The sequence below is a fragment of the Nannobrachium achirus genome, assembly GCF_963921795.1.
Source record: "Nannobrachium achirus genome assembly, chromosome: 9".
Taxonomy (NCBI): Eukaryota; Metazoa; Chordata; class Actinopteri; order Myctophiformes; family Myctophidae; genus Nannobrachium; species Nannobrachium achirus.
In genome coordinates this window covers 10,799,354-10,821,158 of record NC_137818.1, presented here as the reverse complement: position 1 = coordinate 10,821,158, position 21,805 = coordinate 10,799,354, and the positions used below count along the sequence as shown (strand labels likewise).

Sequence of the window (21,805 nt, the reverse complement as noted above, 5' to 3'; positions counted from 1 at the left end):
TATTTCTATTTAATTCGCTAACATTTGGCTACAATTAATACAATAATTTGGCTAATGAAATTATTAAGTTATGCCAGTGGCCAAGTTGATACCAAATTCTTGTCTTGTCACTAGGCAAACCCATTCTGTTAAAAGTGGTTCCCCTGACATCACAGTAATGTCAGAGCGGGGGAAAAAGGTGTACACGTCCAGACGGACGGAGTCGGCATGCTCATAGGTCAATACAAGCTGTCAGATATACTCAACCACATGAGACTCACATAATGTCAGAAGGCCCAGTTAGTGTTGACACCACTAACGTTTAGTCCCTTGGCCCTTGACTGAATGTTGTTAAATCGTTGTTATTAATTCTATTTAAATGGCTAATACTTGGCTATAATTCATGTAATAATTTGGCTGATGAACCAAATTCTTGTCTGTCACTATAGGCTGATCAGAACGAGAGAATGAATATGTGAATAAGTCATAGCTGAACAATAGCTATACTGGAATTATGAATTAACAAAACATGTATTTATCAAAAGTTACATTTCCTGTATAATCACTGCAGGGAAAAGAGTAAAAATGTCTTAGTTTTATAAAAAAAAATGTGATGTTACCTGTGTGTGTGTGTGTGTGTGTGTGTGTGTGTGTGTGTGTGTGCGTGTGTGTGTGTGTGTGTGTGTGTGTGTGTGTGTGTGTGCAGAGTGTTGCTGTAAATGCACACTTGTGCACTGCTCAGCTAGGCCTACTACCCTGGAAATATATGTGTTGTTAACTCTTTATGTAACGTCCAGTGACTCAGACAGGACAACAAAGAAACAATCACGCAAGAATTAAAAGTTCACATCAAGATTTATTTCAGATTTTTGAACAAATATGTTTTTACATGTTTAATGTTCTCTTCAAGGGGCACAAGATATTTTCAGATGGGGGTCCGCAGCCAAATATTAATTTGAGGTTCCTGACATGAAACAGTTTGAGACCCATTAGTTAAAAAATGACCCCAATGTAAACAAGCGTACCAGTGTAATGTACTGTCATGAAACTGTACCCTTTCCTATGCAAACGTCTAATAAAGTCTTCAATCAAAACCACTGCTGTAGGAAACACCTATTAACGTGACTGTCATTCACCAGTATATATTCTATAATATTTCCCCTTAAATACTCTCAATGTTTTATCATCATCATCATCATCATGTCTAACTTCATTGTTCCACCGTTACACTGATCTTCCCAGGTAACATCTTCACAGGGATATCATCATCAAAGGAAACGTATGGAAAGAGTGTGTCAGTGAAAGTGTCTGTAAAGGTGTGTATGTGTGTGTTAGTATCAGGATCAGAGAATGACAGCCTTCCTTCATTCCAGTCCAACTGGACTCGGATCCTCTGAGGATCCGAGTTCAGTTCGAGAAGAGTGTTGACATTCCCTGTTGAGGAGACTCTTGCTGTGTATTCGTTGTATCTACCATTAAAATGACATGACATAGTCCAGTGTTGACCAAACGATGTACCCTTCCTCGGGTAAGACGCTGCTAACAAACCCACATCCCATTCTTCATGGTCTCCAACCTCAACATCCCAGCATCCCACAGTCCCTGAGTTAAAACCCTCAGAACCAAGGACATAGTCATGTTGGTCAAACCTCTCTGGGTTGTCAGGAACCAACTGCAATTCTCCAAATCTCACATTGGTCAGATCATCAGACAGGGTGAGATCTGGACAGGCAGTGTTTGGGTCCAGAATGACAGGAGTGTATGAGACAATGTCCTTCATCTTGTTCCAGACCCTGAAGGTCAGGTTTCCCAGGTGTTTGGCCACGTCTATCAGTGCTCCTGAAACCAGCGGCGGGTCCTGTGGTGTGACCTGGGCTCTTTCCATTATGGTCTTGTAATTCTGCGGGTGTTCAGCTCTCAGCTCCTCCTTTATGGCTCTGATGTTGTCTGAAAGGGTTGATATGTCTCTGTTCAGACCCTTAATCTTCTTCTTCATCTTCTTCTTCTTCTTCCGCACTTCCTCCTCCAGTGCACTAATGCTGGCCTCCTCTTCCTCTAGTAGAAACTGACGAAGCTTCCTAAACTGTTCCTTGATCTGCATCTCTGTGTTCTGTGCCTGGATCTCAATGTGTTTCGCTGTTTGGTCACTAATCTTTAAAACATCAGTAAAGACCTTTACTTTATCCTTTAAAGGCTTCAGTAATTTCAGGACTTCCTCCTTGTGATCCAGAGCATCTCTGCGTCTGAAACTGTGGTTGGTGTGTTTTTTAGAATCTCGACACACAAGACATGCTGGTTGTCGACATTCCAGACAGAACAGTTTAAGTTTCTCGGCATGCAGACTGCAGAGATCCTCAGACCCTGATGAAGTCCTCTTACGTTTTGGAGTTCTCTGTCTCTCCCGTACGAAGGCCTCACACAGGTTCTTCAGAGCCAGGTTACGGGGTAGATGATCTGTAGAATGTATTTCCTTACAAACTGGACATTGCTTCATTCCCTTCTGTCTCCACCATTGCTGCAGACAAGCATTACAGAAGCTGTGGCTACACGACAGGATAACAGGATCTTTAAAGATGTCACAACACACAAGACAGGAGTAATCCTCTTCTGGAAGAGACGACGTGGAAGCCATTTAGTCTCTTTGAGTGAAGCTACAAAAAACTCAATACAGAAGTTAGTCAGTGGTAGTAACACCTCCTCTAGAATGTTCCCTGAGGTTTGCTTTCACTGTGAATGGTGGTTGTTGTTAAAGTCCAGAGTCAGCAGCAGGTTCCAGTGGTCTGGGTCTGTATTCCCTCCTGTAGCTGTAGAAAGACCGTCTGTCCTCCTCACTGGAAGCTGTGTTTGATCTGAAGGTCAATCTTATCGTCTCAGATGAGTCTGGCAGGGGATGGAGCTTTGACACGCCACTACAGACCTGTTGTAATGCAAAGTACACACACAGGCAATTAAGATACTTCATTTACATATACTGTATTTGACTAGAACAATATTATTGAGGTGGAAGTCAACACTGGCCAAGTATCTGCAAATTCCTCATCAGTCATGTATCTACATTTAAAGGAAATATTTTTTTGAGGGGAATCACTATGGGATACTCTTTGACAAATCAAATCAGAACCAATCCTGTAATTCCTCATAATTAAAATATATGTGGCTTTGAAGTGGGCCGTCACCGAGAAGTTCAGAGAATACACACAAGGTGCTGAACACCAGCGCACCGCGCTCCTCACAGTCAGACAGCCTCGACGCACGAGAACAAACGCTAGTACAGCTGCTCTCACGAGACCTCTCCTATATGGAAGGCTCCGCTCTAGTCCCTGCCTGCTCTAGGCTCCCAGGTCCTAATGTCCCACCCGTCACATACACCCCCACTTTAAAAGGTTGCCGTCCCGGTAACATAACTTGTCCGACTAACGGGGCATGAGTACCATGGCCTGAAGCCCTGAAGGTCACTTGCTGGGAGTGTACTGATGGGGGTGGGGGATGTTGGGCCAAGGGCAGGGGCAGGTTAAATGGGTTCGAGTGCTGGCCGGCAGTAGTTCTGCTTGTGCGCCTTACCACTAGTTGTGGCTCCAATGGCTGCATGGTCGTCTCCGACCTTTCAGGGGGATGTGGGCTGGTCTCTAAGAGTTCTGGGGACTCTGGAATGGACACTGCACCAGTGTCTGGGGACAGAGGATCTGGGTCTGTCTCCCAATCTGCAATCGGGTTTGAGTTGCCTTGGATTGGATGGGGGACATTTGGTGGGGTCACAAAACCTGATGAAAAGCTGTCATCCTCCTCACTTTCGGATCCTAGAGGGGGGATGTCATCCGTGTGGCTGAGCAGGGTGGGCACTGCCAGTGGCTCCATCACCAGGACTCCTCTTTCAGTGATCGGCCTCATGTGTGAACGATGGACATTCTTCTGCTGTACTGGGTTGTCACGGGACTGGATCTTGTATACTGTACCCACCTCGTCCAAGCATTCTACTACTTGGAAGACTGTCGACTCCCACACATCTTGAATCTTCCTTCGTCCTGGTCCATAGTTCTTCCGATAGACTAGAGTGCCGACTGGGAGGATGGATGTGGTTGTTGGAGGTTGACGCCGCTCCCTGGCTGTAGCAGCTGCGTCCAGGTGTTTCCGGGCAGCCACATACACCGTAGCCAGGTGCTCTTGGTGTTCTTTCACCCAGTCATCTGGTGTGGTAGCGGCTTGCTCTACTTCGGCTCGTCCCAGTAGTAGGTCCACGGGCAGCTGGGGCTTCTGTCCAAACATCAGCTCATATGGTGAATGACCCGTTGACTGGTGGACTGTGGTGTTGTACGCAAACAACAACTGGGGGAGCATTTGCGGCCACTTTCTCTTCTTCTCGCCTGGGATGGTGCGCAACAGGTCGTGAAGTGATCTGTTAAACCTCTCGCACTGACCATTTCCCTCTGGCCGGTAAGCAGTTGTCCTGGTTTTTGCGATGCCATACAACTGACAGAGGCGTTTGAGTAGTTCCCCCTCAAAACTCCGCCCTTGGTCAGAGTGGAGTCGTTTAGGGACCCCGTACGTATAGAACCACTTCTCAGTCAGTATTTTCACTACCGTGTGAGCCTTCTGATCTGACGTTGGATATGCTTGGGTGAATTTGGAGAAGACGTCAGTCACGACCAAGACGTGTTCTCTTCCATCACTGGCTCTCTCCAATGTGGTGAAGTCAATGGCTAGCACTTCCAATGGTTTGGAGGCCATAAGGTGCCCCATGAAGGTTCTGACTGATGGTCGTACAGCCTTGGCAATGACACAGCGTTCGCACTCTTTGCACCACTGGTCGATGTCCAGGCGCATGTTGGGCCAGTAACACCTCTCTCGGACAAGGGCTGTTGTCCTCTCTGCACCCTGGTGGCCATGGTTGTCATGTAAGCTGGTGAGTACCTCGGTCTGTAATGCTTTTGGTAATAGCAACTGGTGCACTGCCTTTCGGCCTGGGGGCATCTGTATTTCTCTGTACAACACATCATCCTCTTCTCTTATTCTTCTCCACTGCCGAGCCAGCTCCAGAACCTGGTCCGATTCCTTTGTTCGTTCTACTTTGTTTGGGGGGTGCCCTCTCCTCCAGTAGACAAGGAACGGTTTTATCACTGGGTCAGTGGCTTGCAGGGCCTGCAGGTCAGCCTTCTCCCGCACTGGAGCTGCATCCACGGCCATGGTACTGGCCGTGAGCTGTGGTGGGCCCCCTGGGTGCTGTATGGAGCCACTGGCTACCTGTGGGGGGACTGAGAAGCCAGGCACAATAGCAGGGAGGGATTGGGGAACTGGATTATTTGGTTGTCGGGAAAGGGCGTCGGCATTGCGATTGGCTGTGCCAGGACGGTACTTGACGTCAAAGTTAAAGCTGGCCAACTGGGATGCCCACCGCTGTTCCACTGCTGCCAATTTCGCCGTCTGGAGATAGCTCAGGGGGTTGTTATCTGTATATACAGTAAAGGTCGTCCCTAGGAGGTATTCTCTGAACTTCTCGGTGACGGCCCACTTCAAAGCCAGAAATTCCAATTTCATCGAACTGTAGTTGGACATATTTCTCTCCGTTGGCTTGAGTCCCCGACTGGCAAAAGCGATGGGCCGGCGTGCGCCATCCTGCTCTTGGGAGAGTACCGCGCCGAGGCCCTGGTGGCTGGCATCCGTTTCCAGGATGAAGGGCCTTTTAAAATCAGCGTAGCCCAGGACAGGGGCAGTGACCAGCTTGTTCTTTAGTGTTTGGAATGCTTGTTCACAGTGTCCACTCCAATGTCCTTCCAACTTAACACTGACCCTTGACCGGGGTGTCTTCTTACCCTCTTCCAACTCTCCCACCAGCCGGTGGAGCGGAGCAGCATGCTTGGCGAATCCTTCCACGAAACGTCTATAGTAGGAGCAGAACCCCAAGAAGGAACGAAGCTCGGTGACCGTTGATGGGTGTTTCCACTCTGCTACCGCCCTGGTCTTCTCCGGGTCGGTGGCCACACCGGCAGAGGAAATGACATGGCCCAGGTACTTCACCTCCCGCTGGAAGAAGTGGCATTTAGACATCTTGAGTTTCAGGTTGTGCTGCTGGAGCCGACTCAGGACCATCTCCAACCGTTGCAGATGTTGGCTGAAAGATGTGGAGAAGATGACGATATCATCCAAATATAGCAGCAGTGACTGGAAACTCTGGTCTCCGAAGATGCGCTCCATCAGGCGTTGGAAGGTGCCTGGTGCGTTGCAAAGTCCAAATGGCATTCTATTGAACTCGAAGAGGCCAAATGGGGTACAGAAAGCCGTCTTCTCTTTGTCTTTCTCTGCCATCGGTACTTGATTGTACCCGCTTGCCAAGTCGAGGGTCGAGAACCATTTGGCACCGGTAAGGGCATCCAACGACTCCTCGATGCGTGGCAGCGGGTAGGCGTCCTTTCTTGTCTTGGCGTTGAGTTGTCTGTAATCGACACACAGCCTTATGTCCCCACACTTCTTCTGGACCACCACGATGGGGGAAGAGTAGGGGCTGCAGCTCACCCTCACGATGTCTCGTCGTAGAAGGTCTTGTATATGGGCCTTGACGAGTGAGAACTGAGAGGGGGGGAGACGGCGGTACCGCTGGCGTACAGGGGCCTCGTCCATCACCGGAATGTTGTGGTGGATCAAGTTGGTACAGCCCAGCTCCCCGTCAGACAGGCTGAATGAGTCTCGATACTTATTTAACAATGTCTTGGCTGCCTGTACATCAGCAGGGGGCAGGTCAGGCCACTTCAGCTCATGCAGCCCAGGTAGAGGGAGAGGGGAGGAGGGAGACGGGGTACGGGGTTGTGCTGCCATGGACTGGATGAACACGACCTGCCTGTCCGGGTCCTCCAACTGCTCCACCACCTGTATCGACTGGGAGGGGGCATGTAGGTCAGCCAGATGTAATGACCCCAGTACCGTTTTTGGTTTCAGCCACTGGTCTTCCTCTCCAACATTCACAATGGGGATGTTGACGGTCCCCCTGGAAACAGTGAGGAGGGCACTGGAGATCAGCAGATTCATGGGAAGGTGACCTTTCCCATAGGGCAGGGGCTCTAGCATTACACTGTCCAGTGCCGGACCGGGGCCTTGGTTACACGTGGCCTGGATGAACTTTAGGGAGCCGGATGGAATGCGGATCGCTGGTCCTGGCAGTGCCACCGCCTCCCCCACACATCCAGTCTTTAGGACGCGTTCCATTTGCTGGCACTCCGACAATGCACGCACCCATTCCTTCCCAGCTTGTTGGACTAGGGGAGAAGAAAATAGTTTGTTACCATGTTCCCTGAAGAGTACAGAATAGCAACCGTTGATAATGTTCATTCCTAGCAGGCCAGGCACAGCTGTTTTTCGCTGCATGGAAACTGGGTCAGGGGGGTCTTTTACCACCAGGATGCCCATCCGTGGGAGGACCGTGCCCAGAACTTCTACATCCAACTCCACATATCCCAAATACGGGATGTCCAATCCATTTGCTGCTGTTAGGTGAAGCCAGTTACAAGATTTGAGCTGTTCGTTAATTTGGGGCTTAAGGTGTTGTTCAAAGAATGCCTGTGTTACAGTAGTTACCATTGACCCTGTATCAAGCAAGGACGGCACCACCACCCCCTCCATGATGACCTTAACCACTGGGCAACGTCCAATCAACCTGGATGCTAAACTAGCCTGTTTTGAACCCAAAAATCCCCCTCCTGATGCCGGGTTCCCAGCAACAGAGGGCGCTAGTTTTCCAGCTGCTCGACCGCATTCACCCTTGCCCCCGCCCTTTGGCCCAGTCCCCTTAACCTCTCCCCACCTGGGAGCCCATTTGTGTCAACCCGGCAAAACCTTGCGATATGACCTGCTCTGTTGCACCGCATACATATTGGTTTACCATCTGGTTGAAACTTGTATGGCTTTGGCCTATTACCATTGGGGAAGTCACCTGTATAGTTAGGGACAGAGGAAGGGACAGAGGAAGAGGGGCCCAGGTGTTTAAGAATGGCATCAAGTTGTGCCTGCTGTTTACGTAAACACTCCTTTAATTCCCCCAACTCATCACTAGATCTGACAGAAATGGCATTATTATCAACCTCACTTTGACTAACTCCGGAAGCATGGGAGTCAAAAGAATAGGCTCTTGCCCTTTGTGTACCAGTAGGGGGCCCTCGCTTTTCCCATTTGATGGCTGCGTTACGTACTTCAGTAAATGACTGGTTCGGGTGTTGCCGAACCAGGTGAGCCAATTCACGCTGTAATTTAGCATCACGTACATTTTCAATGAAAGTGTCACGAATGACCAATTCTGGGTGTGCAACACCACGTGGGTCTTTGCATTTAAGCAGTTCCATCAAATGTAATAAAGCATGTGAAAATTCACGAATAGACTCATTGTCTTGTTGCCTGCGTTGAAAGAACTGTCTCTGTAGCGTCACATAAGTTTGATCACAACCAAAATTATCAAGTAATATAGTGAAAATTGCCTCAGGGTTGGCTCTATCAGCTGAAGAGCCAAATTTAACTTCCCTTTTAGCTTCCCCATCTAAGAGGTCACAGAGGAACGCTGCCTTTTCAGCTGCCGATGTTTGACACACAGACAGTGATTTTCTCGCCTCCTCCACCCAATCCTCTACAGTCAAACCATCCTGCACTATAGCTCCTGAAAAGCGTGGGCATTTCCTCTCCCTTGGTGCATATACGTAAACCCGCTCAGGTGGTACAACATTGTTAGCAGCTACCTGGCTAGATAGACTAGGGGCCTCTACATTTACTGTCTCATTACCCCTGTCTTTAAGACGGTTATTCTCTGCCTGTAGCTGTTTCACAAGTTCAGTCAAAGCCTGGATTTGTTGATCAGTTTCAGTCATTTTACTTTTTTTTCCACAGCCAAAATGTCACCCTGAGCAAAGGTGATAAACACCACCAGAAATGTCCACAGAAATGCACCCAGATGGTACTGCAGCTAGAGGGCGGTGGATGTCCTCTTGTTCTCCTGGACAACCACTGCTCTTTTCCTCCCTAACCAAACTTAAGTGCCTCCAAATAATAAAACACAAAAAGCCTCTGTGTCTCCTGACGACTATAACGCCAAATGTGACCAGATGGACACTGATAGTATTATTGAATATATTAAAGTGACAACGCCACTCCCAATTACAGGGTGGGAGACCCGCCTATCTTATACATGTACTGTTATCGTTATGACCAACATAGTCTCCCCACACAGGGCTAAGAAGACGGACAGAGGCTTTTGTGAATCATAGGTTTACAACTTTATTTAAACATCATCAGTGAGCAAAGTTAATCAAACATGTCACACTACCATCATTGGACTGGGGTATTAATAACACTGTACAATAAGAATAAATCACTGCAAACAAAGATAAATCACTGCGACTTAAAGCGCACACCCCAAAGATATCATTGAACACTTAAAACACTGCACACTAATAAAATAGGGAAGGGTAGCATACAGTCCTCAAAAAGGTAGTGGAATAATTCGATACTCTAGTAAAAACCTGTATTACAAATAATGGAGGCACTTGAACATCAACTATAAAACTAAAACCAAGAGGAGGAAAAGAACAATGGCTGCCTGCTGAACACAGCCGTGTCACCAGTACAGCCTGCAATAAACAAATGCACTCATTAGTTTCCATAAACAGCATATACATCCCATTACATATACACATTATACTGGCAAGCTCAACTTCATACCTCCTAGGCCCTAAGGACTGGGGCGCCCAACAGGTAGGAACCGAGCTGACCAGGAACCAAGCTGACCAGGACACTCATCTAGTATGGTACAGAAAATAATATTAATATAAACAGTCCAAAAACGTTCTGCAGTTTAAATGAAATAAACCACCATACTGGTGGACACCATAACCTTCATACAGTATACACATGAACCTTGTTTGATAAAGTGTAATTAAGCCTACCTCAAGACTCTAATGCATGTGCATGAACATTGGTGATTTCTGGCTCCCACATAAATCACAGCCCAAGTCCCAGCACAGCAACACCAGGAGTCTAGAAGTGCAGTAACATAAGTAAGTACTTGTAATGTGACTCATAAAACCAACAGAAGATACAGAAGGTACCAAATCTAAAGTGTCAATGCCTTTGGTAACATACAAGTTGGGAGAATACACACAAGGTGCTGAACACCAGCGCACCGCGCTCCTCACAGTCAGACAGCCTCGACGCACGAGAACAAACGCTAGTACAGCTGCTCTCACGAGACCTCTCCTATATGGAAGGCTCCGCTCTAGTCCCTGCCTGCTCTAGGCTCCCAGGTCCTAATGTCCCACCCGTCACATATACAGGAAGTTTAAATTATTCATAATTAGCGGTCAGGAGGGATGAAATAATTCCCATGATGTAACATTTATTCTTGAGAATGCTTACACTAAAGAAAACAAATACAATTTGTTTTATCCAACCCACTCTCAACAAACAAAACAAAAATGGAAACTGTTGAATAGATTAGATACAAGTCCCCAGGACTTTTTTTGTGTGATATCCTTAAAGCTTCAACGTCTTACCGAATCACATGCTGTTTTACATTTAAGTCAAAATCAAGTCAAGTTAAAATGGAACAAACAAATATATTGTATGAGAAATGGTAATTGTGTAAGAAGGCAGAAGGAAAGGCAACCTTACCTGTAACTTTGTCTTGAATGTTTCCCCACAACAGAAGGTTGAAAAAGCTACTTTTATTTGAACACTTTGGTTACTACTTGCAGAAATTATAATATCACAAAACATACATCAACGACTTTATACCTAGGTTGTGAGCTCGTAGATCTGCTATTTTCAAACATTTAGTACTTTTACTTTTGGTACTTTTAAGTACATTTTGGTGCCAACAGTTTCATACTTTAACACATAACAAGTATGTTATACTGCAGTAGGTATTGATGCTTTTACTTGAGTAAAATACGTGAGTGAATTTTTTCCACCATTGGCCACGGACCAGGCCAAGTCTTTGCCTCGGGCACATTTTGTCCGTGTACGGACACAACAGTGTAGTGTATATTTTGTAATACTCTGGGTACTAACTACAAAGCATAATGTATTGTGTTCCATTTGATATGCTTCTCCTATCACAGCAGCTCACTAATCATGCTGCTGTGTTTGCACATTGTTGTACTTCACCCAGCATATATGGGTGGTTTTGATCTGTGGATCTCTCATGTCTTTGTACAGTGGACACTGGACAGGCGGTTAGGAAGTGTAGCTCAGTTTCCACTTCATTTTATAAACAGTGGTTGCATATGTTTTCTCTAGGGAGCAAGGTATGCCTATGATGGCATCAATAATACTGCACAAAATGGCAAATTTTTCATTGGTTAATACAAGCAGTCAGATATACTGAACAACATATTTTATTTAGAATTTTATTCTATATAATATTATATACGGTATGCAGTAAGACACTGTAAGGGTGAAAAGCGAACCTCAGGCTTTTATTCATCATAGATGTCTTATGTTATAGACCACATGCGACTCACATATGTCAGAAGGCCCAGTTAGTGTTGACACCAATAAGGTTTAGTCTCTTGGCCCTTGACTGAAGGTTGATTAAATAATTGTTATTGTTATTATTTCTATTTAATTCGCTAACATTTGGCTACAATTAATACAATAATTTGGCTAATGAAATTATTAAGTTATGCCAGTGGCCAAGTTGATACCAAATTCTTGTCTTGTCACTAGGCAAACCCATTCTGTTAAAAGTGGTTCCCCTGACATCACAGTAATGTCAGAGCGGGGGAAAAAGGTGTACACGTCCAGACGGACGGAGTCGGCATGCTCATAGGTCAATACAAGCTGTCAGATATACTCAACCACATGAGACTCACATAATGTCAGAAGGCCCAGTTAGTGTTGACACCACTAACGTTTAGTCCCTTGGCCCTTGACTGAATGTTGTTAAATCGTTGTTATTAATTCTATTTAAATGGCTAATACTTGGCTATAATTCATGTAATAATTTGGCTGATGAACCAAATTCTTGTCTGTCACTATAGGCTGATCAGAACGAGAGAATGAATATGTGAATAAGTCATAGCTGAACAATAGCTATACTGGAATTATGAATTAACAAAACATGTATTTATCAAAAGTTACATTTCCTGTATAATCACTGCAGGGAAAAGAGTAAAAATGTCTTAGTTTTATAAAAAAAAATGTGATGTTACCTGTGTGTGTGTGTGTGTGTGTGTGTGTGTGTGTGTGTGTGTGTGTGTGTGTGTGTGTGTGTGTGTGTGTGTGTGTGTGTGTGTGTGCGTGCGTGTGTGTGTGTGTGTGTGTGTGTGTGCAGAGTGTTGCTGTAAATGCACACTTGTGCACTGCTCAGCTAGGCCTACTACCCTGGAAATATATGTGTTGTTAACTCTTTATGTAACGTCCAGTGACTCAGACAGGACAACAAAGAAACAATCACGCAAGAATTAAAAGTTCACATCAAGATTTATTTCAGATTTTTGAACAAATATGTTTTTACATGTTTAATGTTCTCTTCAAGGGGCACAAGATATTTTCAGATGGGGGTCCGCAGCCAAATATTAATTTGAGGTTCCTGACATGAAACAGTTTGAGACCCATTAGTTAAAAAATGACCCCAATGTAAACAAGCGTACCAGTGTAATGTACTGTCATGAAACTGTACCCTTTCCTATGCAAACGTCTAATAAAGTCTTCAATCAAAACCACTGCTGTAGGAAACACCTATTAACGTGACTGTCATTCACCAGTATATATTCTATAATATTTCCCCTTAAATACTCTCAATGTTTTATCATCATCATCATCATCATGTCTAACTTCATTGTTCCACCGTTACACTGATCTTCCCAGGTAACATCTTCACAGGGATATCATCATCAAAGGAAACGTATGGAAAGAGTGTGTCAGTGAAAGTGTCTGTAAAGGTGTGTATGTGTGTGTTAGTATCAGGATCAGAGAATGACAGCCGTCCTTCATTCCAGTCCAACTGGACTCGGATCCTCTGAGGATCCGAGTTCAGTTCGAGAAGAGTGTTGACATTCCCTGTTGAGGAGACTCTTGCTGTGTATTCTTTGTATCTACCATTAAAATGACATGACATACTCCAGTGTTGACCAAACGATGTACCCTTCCTCGGGTAAGACGCTGCTAACAAACCCACATCCCAGTCTTCATTGTCTCCAACCTCAACATCCCAGCATCCCACAGTCCCTGAGTTAAAACCCTCAGAACCAAGGACATAGTCATGTTGGTCAAACCTCTCTGGGTTGTCAGGAACCAACTGCAATTCTCCAAATCTCACATTGGTCAGATCATCAGACAGGGTGAGATCTGGACAGGCAGTGTTTGGGTCCAGAATGACAGGAGTGTAGGAGACAATGTCCTTCATCTTGTTCCAGACCCTGAAGGTCAGGTTTCCCAGGTGTTTGGCCACGTCTATCAGTGCTCCTGAAACCAGCGGTGGGTCCTGCTGTGTGACCTGGACTCTTTCCATTATGGTCTTGTATTTCTGCGGGTGTTCAGCTTTCAGCTCCTCCTCTATGGCTCTGACGTTGTTTGAAAGGGTTGATATGTCTCTGTTCAGACCCTTCATCTTCTTCTTCATCTTCTTCTTCTTCTCCCGCACTTCCTCCGCCAGTGCACTGATGCTGGCCTCCTCTTCCTCTAGTAGAAACTAGAATGTGATGTCAGAGTGGCAAACCCGCTCTGTTAAGAGTTGTTCCCCTGACATCACAGCAAACCCATAGACCTGTGATGTCAGTGATGTGTCAGGGGAACCGCAGTGTCAGGCGTGACCTACAGAGATACGCAAATACGTGGACAAGAGCTGCCGGTTTTCATAGTTAACTATCATTAAAGGCAAAAAGCCCAAAAACATAATAATAAATAAATACAAATCAAATAACTTTGAGACTGTACAAATGAGACTGTACAAATGGAACCAAATGGACCCTGGTTTGTAACTCTGAGTGTGTAAATTAGTGATGTGATGTGTTCACTAGAAAGAATCATGACCGATTTGTTCATTTCCTTGAAATGTTATGTTGTTATGTTGTAGTTCACTCCTCCCCTCACCTCTGCCTCCTCGAGGCCCTGTACACGGGACGGCACACTCAGACAGTCAGAGTGAGTGATTTGCAATTTGAATTGAAAGAAAGAACTATTGTTGTGTTAATGTGATTGTGTTTGTTGTTCCTAGGACAAAAGACAGGTAGTGACGAGTTAGCACGCCACATTTAAGTATGAAATAAATAAAGTAGATGCATGACACGCGTGTCCAGCCTCCTTCACACTAATCAATGGACAGTAATGGTGGCCAGTTAGAGAACTTAGCGCCCCGTCATCTATGAAAGAAATAATGATGACAATGGACAGCTAAAGGATCGCCAGGTGGTTGCGGCGGCAGTGTGAGATGTGCTGTATGGTGAATGTGAACGAATCATTTGAACTGATCATTGCTGAGAACACGACGTTCACTGAAATAAACAGTTTTGTCCACCACTAGTGTACATTATAATGGTGTGTGAAACAGAAAAACAAAAATTTGCCACGGACAGTGGTAGAAATGCTGCCTCTGTGGGCCTACCACAGTTTTGAAGTATTTGTACTTTTAACTCCACTACTTTTATTTGAACACTTTGGTTACTACTTGCAGAAATTATAATATCACAAAACATACATCAACGACTTTATACCTAGGTTGTGAGCTCGTAGATCTGCTATTTTCAAACATTTAGTACTTTTACTTTTGGTACTTTTAAGTACATTTTGGTGCCAACAGTTTCATACTTTAACACATAACAAGTATGTTATACTGCAGTAGGTATTGATGCTTTTACTTGAGTAAAATACGTGAGTGCATTTTTTCCACCATTGGCCACGGACCAGGCCAAGTCTTTGCCTCGGGCACATTTTGTCCGTGTACGGACACAACAGTGTATATTAGTGTATATTTTGTAATACTCTGGGTACTAACTACAAAGCATAATGTATTGTGTTCCATTTGATATGCTTCTCCTATCACAGCAGCTCACTAATCATGCTGCTGTGTTTGCACATTGTTGTACTTCACCCAGCATATATGGGTGGTTTTGATCTGTGGATCTCTCATGTCTTTGTACAGTGGACACTGGACAGGCGGTTAGGAAGTGTAGCTCAGTTTCCACTTCATTTTATAAACAGTGGTTGCATATGTTTTCTCTAGGGAGCAAGGTATGCCTATGATGGCATCAATAATACTGCACAAAATGGCAAATTTTTCATTGGTTAATACAAGCAGTCAGATATACTGAACAACATATTTTATTTAGAATTTTATTCTATATAATATTATATACGGTATTACCAGTAAGACACTGTAAGGGTGAAAAGCGAACCTCAGGCTTTTATTCATCATAGATGTCTTATGTTATAGACCACATGCGACTCACATATGTCAGAAGGCCCAGTTAGTGTTGACACCAATAAGGTTTAGTCTCTTGGCCCTTGACTGAAGGTTGATTAAATAATTGTTATTGTTATTATTTCTATTTAATTCGCTAACATTTGGCTACAATTAATACAATAATTTGGCTAATGAAATTATTAAGTTATGCCAGTGGCCAAGTTGATACCAAATTCTTGTCTTGTCACTAGGCAAACCCATTCTGTTAAAAGTGGTTCCCCTGACATCACAGTAATGTCAGAGCGGGGGAAAAAGGTGTACACGTCCAGACGGACGGGAGACCTTGACATTTGAAAGTTTGAGTAACCCTGCTGTAGAAGAGTGTAATTTTTAACACCTCCTCGCCTTTTGTTACAATATAGAGACACACACACTTTCAAATTACAATTCAATGGGCTTTATAGGCATAAGAAAACATAAGTTCACTTTGCCAAAGCAGAAGTGTACATAATACAATACAATACAATCATAACAAAATGTGTACAATTGAAGGGAGTAAAAAAGTTTTGTATCGAGGTTACTCAATACAGACAGAGTGCAGTGATAATTAACAATGGTAGTCTTTAGGGTGGTTGTGTTCCATTTGATATCCTTCTATCACAGCAGCTCACAAATCTTGCTGCTGTGTTTGTTTACTTTGCACATTGTTTTTCTTCACACAGCAGTTAAGGGATTTTTTTTCATCATGTTTTCAAACTCTCCTGGGGGTTATGATCTATGGGTTGTATGTGTCTCTCATGTCTTGGTACAGTGGGCAGGTGGTTAGGAAGTGTAGCTCAGTTTCCACTTCATTTTGTGCTGTTTCCTATAGGGAGCCAGGTATGCCTATGACAGCCTTTCTCGCAAGACTATGCTCACTGAGTGTGTACCTTGTCAAGGGGTTTTCTTTGTTTTTGGTTGGTCACCGTGCTCAGGTATTCTGCCACTTTATGTTCTCTGTTTAGTGGCCAAATAGCATTCTAGTTTGTTCTGCTTTTGGGTTGCTTCGTTCCACTGTGTCAGGTAGCTTTTGTTTTACAATTAGGTTTAGTCCAGAGAGATGTCTTCCTGGTGGCTCTGCTTGTGTTTGTGTACAGTACTACAGAGTTCCTGGACCAGCTGGCTGAGGGGGCATCTCTCTAGTCTAGATGTTATCAGTGTGTGAGAGTCTCTTGTTATGGAGTTCATCTGGGTAACTTTCTTTTAGGTATTCTCTCTTTTGTATTTAACTTATGAGTGGGTATCGTCCTGCAAATTCTGCCCTGCCTGCATTATTTGGTGTTTTACACACACACACGCGCGCGCACACACACACACACACACACACACACACACACACACACACACACACACACACACACACACACACACACACACACACACACACACACACACACACAGTTGTAGAACCACTACTCCAGTCCACGGTAGTGGAGGCTCACACACCTAAAAAAAAGTGTAAATTAGTTGTGTGTAGATTAGCTACATTTAAATTGCTATTGGACAACATTCACCATACATGTGAATGAATGTGTCATTGAAAGTGTGTGCGAAGGTGTTTATGTCAGTATCGGGATCAGAGCATAACATAGAAATAATTAAAAAAAATGAAGTGCTTGTATGGTTTGACCTTTTCTTGATCAATAAACAATAATTGCAGTTTGTTCATACGAGTGGTAGATATGGGCTGTCTTGGCCATATATGGATTCTGTTAGTGTGGTATGTGGCCATATATGGGCATTCACATATGAAGTCTTGTTAGATATGGGCTTAACATTGATGACATCAGGGAACTCCATATATGGCCATAAAAGCCTAAGGGATTCTGAAGCCAGAATGTGATGTCAGAGTGGCAAACCCGCTCTGTTAAGAGTTGTTCCCCTGACATCACAGCAAACCCATAGACCTGTGATGTCAGTGATGTGTCAGGGGAACCGCAGTGTCAGGCGTGACCTACAGAGATACGCGAATACGTGGACAAGAGCTGCCGGTTTTCATAGTTAACTATCATTAAAGGCAAAAAGCCCAAAAACATAATAATAAATAAATACAAATCAAATAACTTTGAGACTGTACAAATGAGACTGTACAAATGGAACCAAATGGACCCTGGTTTGTAACTCTGAGTGTGTACATTAGTGATGTGATGTGTTCACTAGAAAGAATCATGACCGATTTGTTCATTTCCTTGAAATGTTATGTTGTTATGTTGTAGTTCAGTCCTCCCCTCACCTCTGCCTCCTCGAGGCTCCGTACACGGGACGGCACACTCAGACAGTCAGAGTGAGTGATTTGCAATTTGAATTGAAAGAAAGAACTATTGTTGTGTTAATGTGATTGTGTTTGTTGTTCCTAGGACAAAACATTTAAGTATGAAAGAAATAAAGTAGATGCATGACACGTGTGTCCAGCCTCCTTCACACTAATCAATGGACAGTAATGGTGGCCAGCTACATTTATTTGAAGACTTTGGTTACTATATGTAGCCCCCAGAGTTAGTACCAGCCATGAACCAGCGACAACAGCCCTGCTAATCGGGCTCAGCCCTATTAGCATGACTGGTTGTGCGTTGGACTGGCGAGTGGGAGTCCCGGGTTCAATCCCCGCTTCCGCGTATCACTACAATCTGGCGTTGTCGGCAGGATGAGGAGCGTGGTATCCTCGCGTGAGGGACAGGTCCACGTCGTGTGCGGCGGTCCACGGCGTGAAGTGTGAAGCGCGAGGGCGCGCTCCAAAGATCAGGGGGGTGATTGTAGCCCCCAGAGTTAGTACCAGCCATGAACCAGCGACAACAGCCCTGCTAATCGGGCTCAGCCCTATTAGCACGACTGGTTGTGCGTTGGACTGGCGAGTGGGAGTCCCGGGTTCAATCCCCGCTTCCGCGTATCACTACAATCAGTTACTTTGCAGATATAAATTATAATATCACAAAACATACATCAACGACTTTATACCTATTTTATACCTAGATTTTGAGCTTGTAGGTCAATACAAGCTGTCAGATATACTCAACCACATGAGACTCACATGTTGTCAGAAGGCCCAGTTAGTGTTGACACCACTAAGGTTTAGTCCCTTGGCCCTTGACTGAATGTTGTTAAATCATTGTTATTAATTATATTTAAATGGCTAATACTTGGCTATAATTCATGTAACAATTTGGCTGATGAACCAAATTCTTGTCTGTCACTATAGGCTGATCAGAACGTGATAATGAATAAGTGAATAAGTCATAGCTGAACAATAGCTGTACTGGAATTATGAATTAACAAAACATGTATTTATCAAAAGTTACATTTCCTGTATAATCACTGCAGGGAAAAGAGTAAAATGTGTGTGTGTGTGTGTGTGTGTGTGTGTGTGTGTGTGTGTGTGTGTGTGTGTGTGTGTGTGTGTGTGTGTGTGTGTGTGTGTGTGTGTGTGTGTGCAGAGTGTTGCTGTAAATGCACACTTGTGCACTGCTCAGCTAGGCCTACTACCCTGGAAATATATGTGTTGTTAACTCTTTATGTAACGTTCAGTGACTCAGACAGGACAACAAAGAAACAATCAGGCAAGAATTAAAAGTTCACATCAAGATTTATTTCAGATTTTTGAACAAATATGTTTTTACATGTTTAATGTTCTCTTCAAGGGGCACAAGATATTTTCAGATGGGGGTCCGTAGCCAAATATTAATTTGAGGTTCCTGACATGAAAAAGTTTGAGACCCATTAGTTAAAAAATGACCCCAATGTAAATAAGCGTACCAGTGTAATGTACTGTTATGAAACTGTACCCTTTCCTAAGCAAACGTCTAATAAAGTCTTCAATCAAAACCACTGCTTTAGGTAACACCTATCAACGTGACTGACATTCCCCAGTATTTATTCTATAATACTTCCCCTTAAATACTCTCAATGTTTTATCATCATCATCATCATCATCATGTCTAACTTCATTGTTCCACCGTTACACTGATCTTCCCAGGTAACATCTTCACAGGGATATCATCATCAAAGGAAACATATGGAAAGAGTGTGTCAGTGAAAGTGTCTGTAAAGGTGTGTATGTGTGTGTTAGTATCAGGATCAGAGAATGACAGCCGTCCTTCATTCCAGTCCAACTGGACTCGGATCCTCTGAGGATCCGAGTTCAGTTCGAGAAGAGTGTTGACATTCCCTGTTGAGGAGACTCTTGCTGTGTATTCTTTGTATCTACCATTAAAATGACATGACATACTCCAGTGTTGACCAAACGATGTACCCTTCCTCGGGTAAGACGCTGCTAACAAACCCACATCCCAGTCTTCATTGTCTCCAACCTCAACATCCCAGCATCCCACAGTCCCTGAGTTAAAACCCTCAGAACCAAGGACATAGTCATGTTGGTCAAACCTCTCTGGGTTGTCAGGAACCAACTGCAATTCTCCAAATCTCACATTGGTCAGATCATCAGACAGGGTGAGATCTGGACAGGCAGTGTTTGGGTCCAGAATGACAGGAGTGTAGGAGACAATGTCCTTCATCTTGTTCCAGACCCTGAAGGTCAGGTTTCCCAGGTGTTTGGCCACGTCTATCAGTGCTCCTGAAACCAGCGGTGGGTCCTGCTGTGTGACCTGGACTCTTTCCATTATGGTCTTGTAATTCTGCGGGTGTTCAGCTTTCAGCTCCTCCTCTATGGCTCTGACGTTGTTTGAAAGGGTTGATATGTCTCTGTTCAGACCCTTCATCTTCTTCTTCATCTTCTTCTTCTCCCGCACTTCCTCCGCCAGTGCACTGATGCTGGCCTCCTCTTCCTCTAGTAGAAACTGACGCATCTTCTTAAACTGTTCCTTGATCTGCAGCTCTGTGTTCTGAGCCTGGATCTTAATGTGTTTTGCTGTTTTGTCACTAATCTCTAAAACATCAGTAAAGACCTTCAGTTTCTCCTGTAAAGGCTTCAGTAATTTCTGGACTTCCTCCTTGTGATCCAGAGCAGCTTCATCGATGGGTCTGAAGCTGTGGTTTTTGTGTTTTTTAGAATCTCGACACACAAGACACACTGGCTGTCGACATTCCAGGCAGAACAGTTCAAGTGTATTGGCATGCAGACTGCAGAGAACCTCAGACCCTGATGAAGTTCTCATACGTTTTGGAGCTCTCTGTCTCTCCCGTACGAAGGCCTCACACAGGTTCTTCAGAGCCAGGTTACGGGGTAGATGTTCTGTAGAATGTATTTCCTTACAAACTGGACATTGCTTGCATTGCATTCCCTTCCACCATTGCGGCAGACAAGCATTACAGAAGCTGTGGCTACACGACAGGGTAAAGGGATCTTTAAAGATGTCACAACACACAGGACAGTAATAATCCTCTTCTGGAAGAGACGACGTGGAAGCCATTTAGTCTCTTTGAATGAAGCTACAAACAACTCAATACAGAAGTTAGTCAGTGGTGGTAACACCTCCTCTAACACCTCCTAACACCTCTCCTCTAGAATGTTCCCTGAAGTGGTTGTTGTTAAAGTCCAGAATCAGCAGCAGGTTCCAGTGGTCTGGGTCTGTATTCCCTCCTGTAGCTGTAGAAAGTACCCTCTCACTGGAAGCTGTGTTTGATCTGAAGGTCAATCTTATCGTCTCAGGTGAGTATGGCAGGGGATGGAGCTTTGACACGCCACTGCAGACCTGTTGTAATGCAAAGTACACACACAGGATTAAGATACTTCATTTACATAAACTGTATTTGACAAGAACAATATTATTGAGGTGGAAGTCAACACTGGCCAAGTATCTGCAAAGTCCTCATGAGTCATTGATGTAACTACATTTAAATATTTGTTGAGGGGAATCACTATGGGATACTCTTTGACAAATCAAATCTGTTTCCACAGAACCAATCCTGTAATTCCTCATAATTAAAATCTACATGAAGTTTAAATTATTCATAATTAGCGGTCAGGAGGGATCAAATAATTCCCATGATGCAACATTTATTTTTGAGAATGCTTACACTAAAGAAAACAAATATAATTTATGTTTAATCCAACCCGCTCTCAACAAACAATACAAAAATGGAAACCGTTGAATAGATTAGATACAAGTCCCCACAACCTTTTTGTTTGATATCCTTAAAGCTTCAACGCCTTACCGAATCACATGCTGTTTGAATGAATGAATGAATGATTTTATTTGAGTGTCATGCCACCTCGTGGCCCATCCCTTATGGGATTATATGACACCTTTTCAAACAAGGTTACAATTTTCTTAAGTACATTTTTTTTCTTTTTTCTATACATCCGTTTCCAGTATAGGCTACAATATAGATACCAGCAGGGGGGAAAAGTAAAGAAAAATAAAGCAAAACAGAGCATTATGGTACTATTGTATGCGAAATGGCAATTGTGCAGAAGGCAGAAGGAAAGACAACCTTACCTGTAACTTTGTCTTGAATGTTTCC

General features: G+C 44.1%; 1 protein-coding gene across 1 annotated transcript; it reads right to left on the bottom strand.

The window, feature by feature from the left end:
• Positions 1-14,004: 14,004 nt before the first annotated feature.
• On the bottom strand, positions 14,005-20,751 carry LOC308291839 (uncharacterized protein; the record flags this gene model as incomplete). Its single annotated transcript, XM_080733970.1, has 5 exons — positions 14,005-14,058; positions 19,810-19,932; positions 20,131-20,229; positions 20,350-20,411; positions 20,652-20,751. The coding sequence occupies 5 exons, from the start codon at positions 20,749-20,751 to the stop codon at positions 14,005-14,007; spliced, it is 438 nt and encodes a 145-aa protein (XP_080590096.1).
• Positions 20,752-21,805: the final 1,054 nt, after the last annotated feature.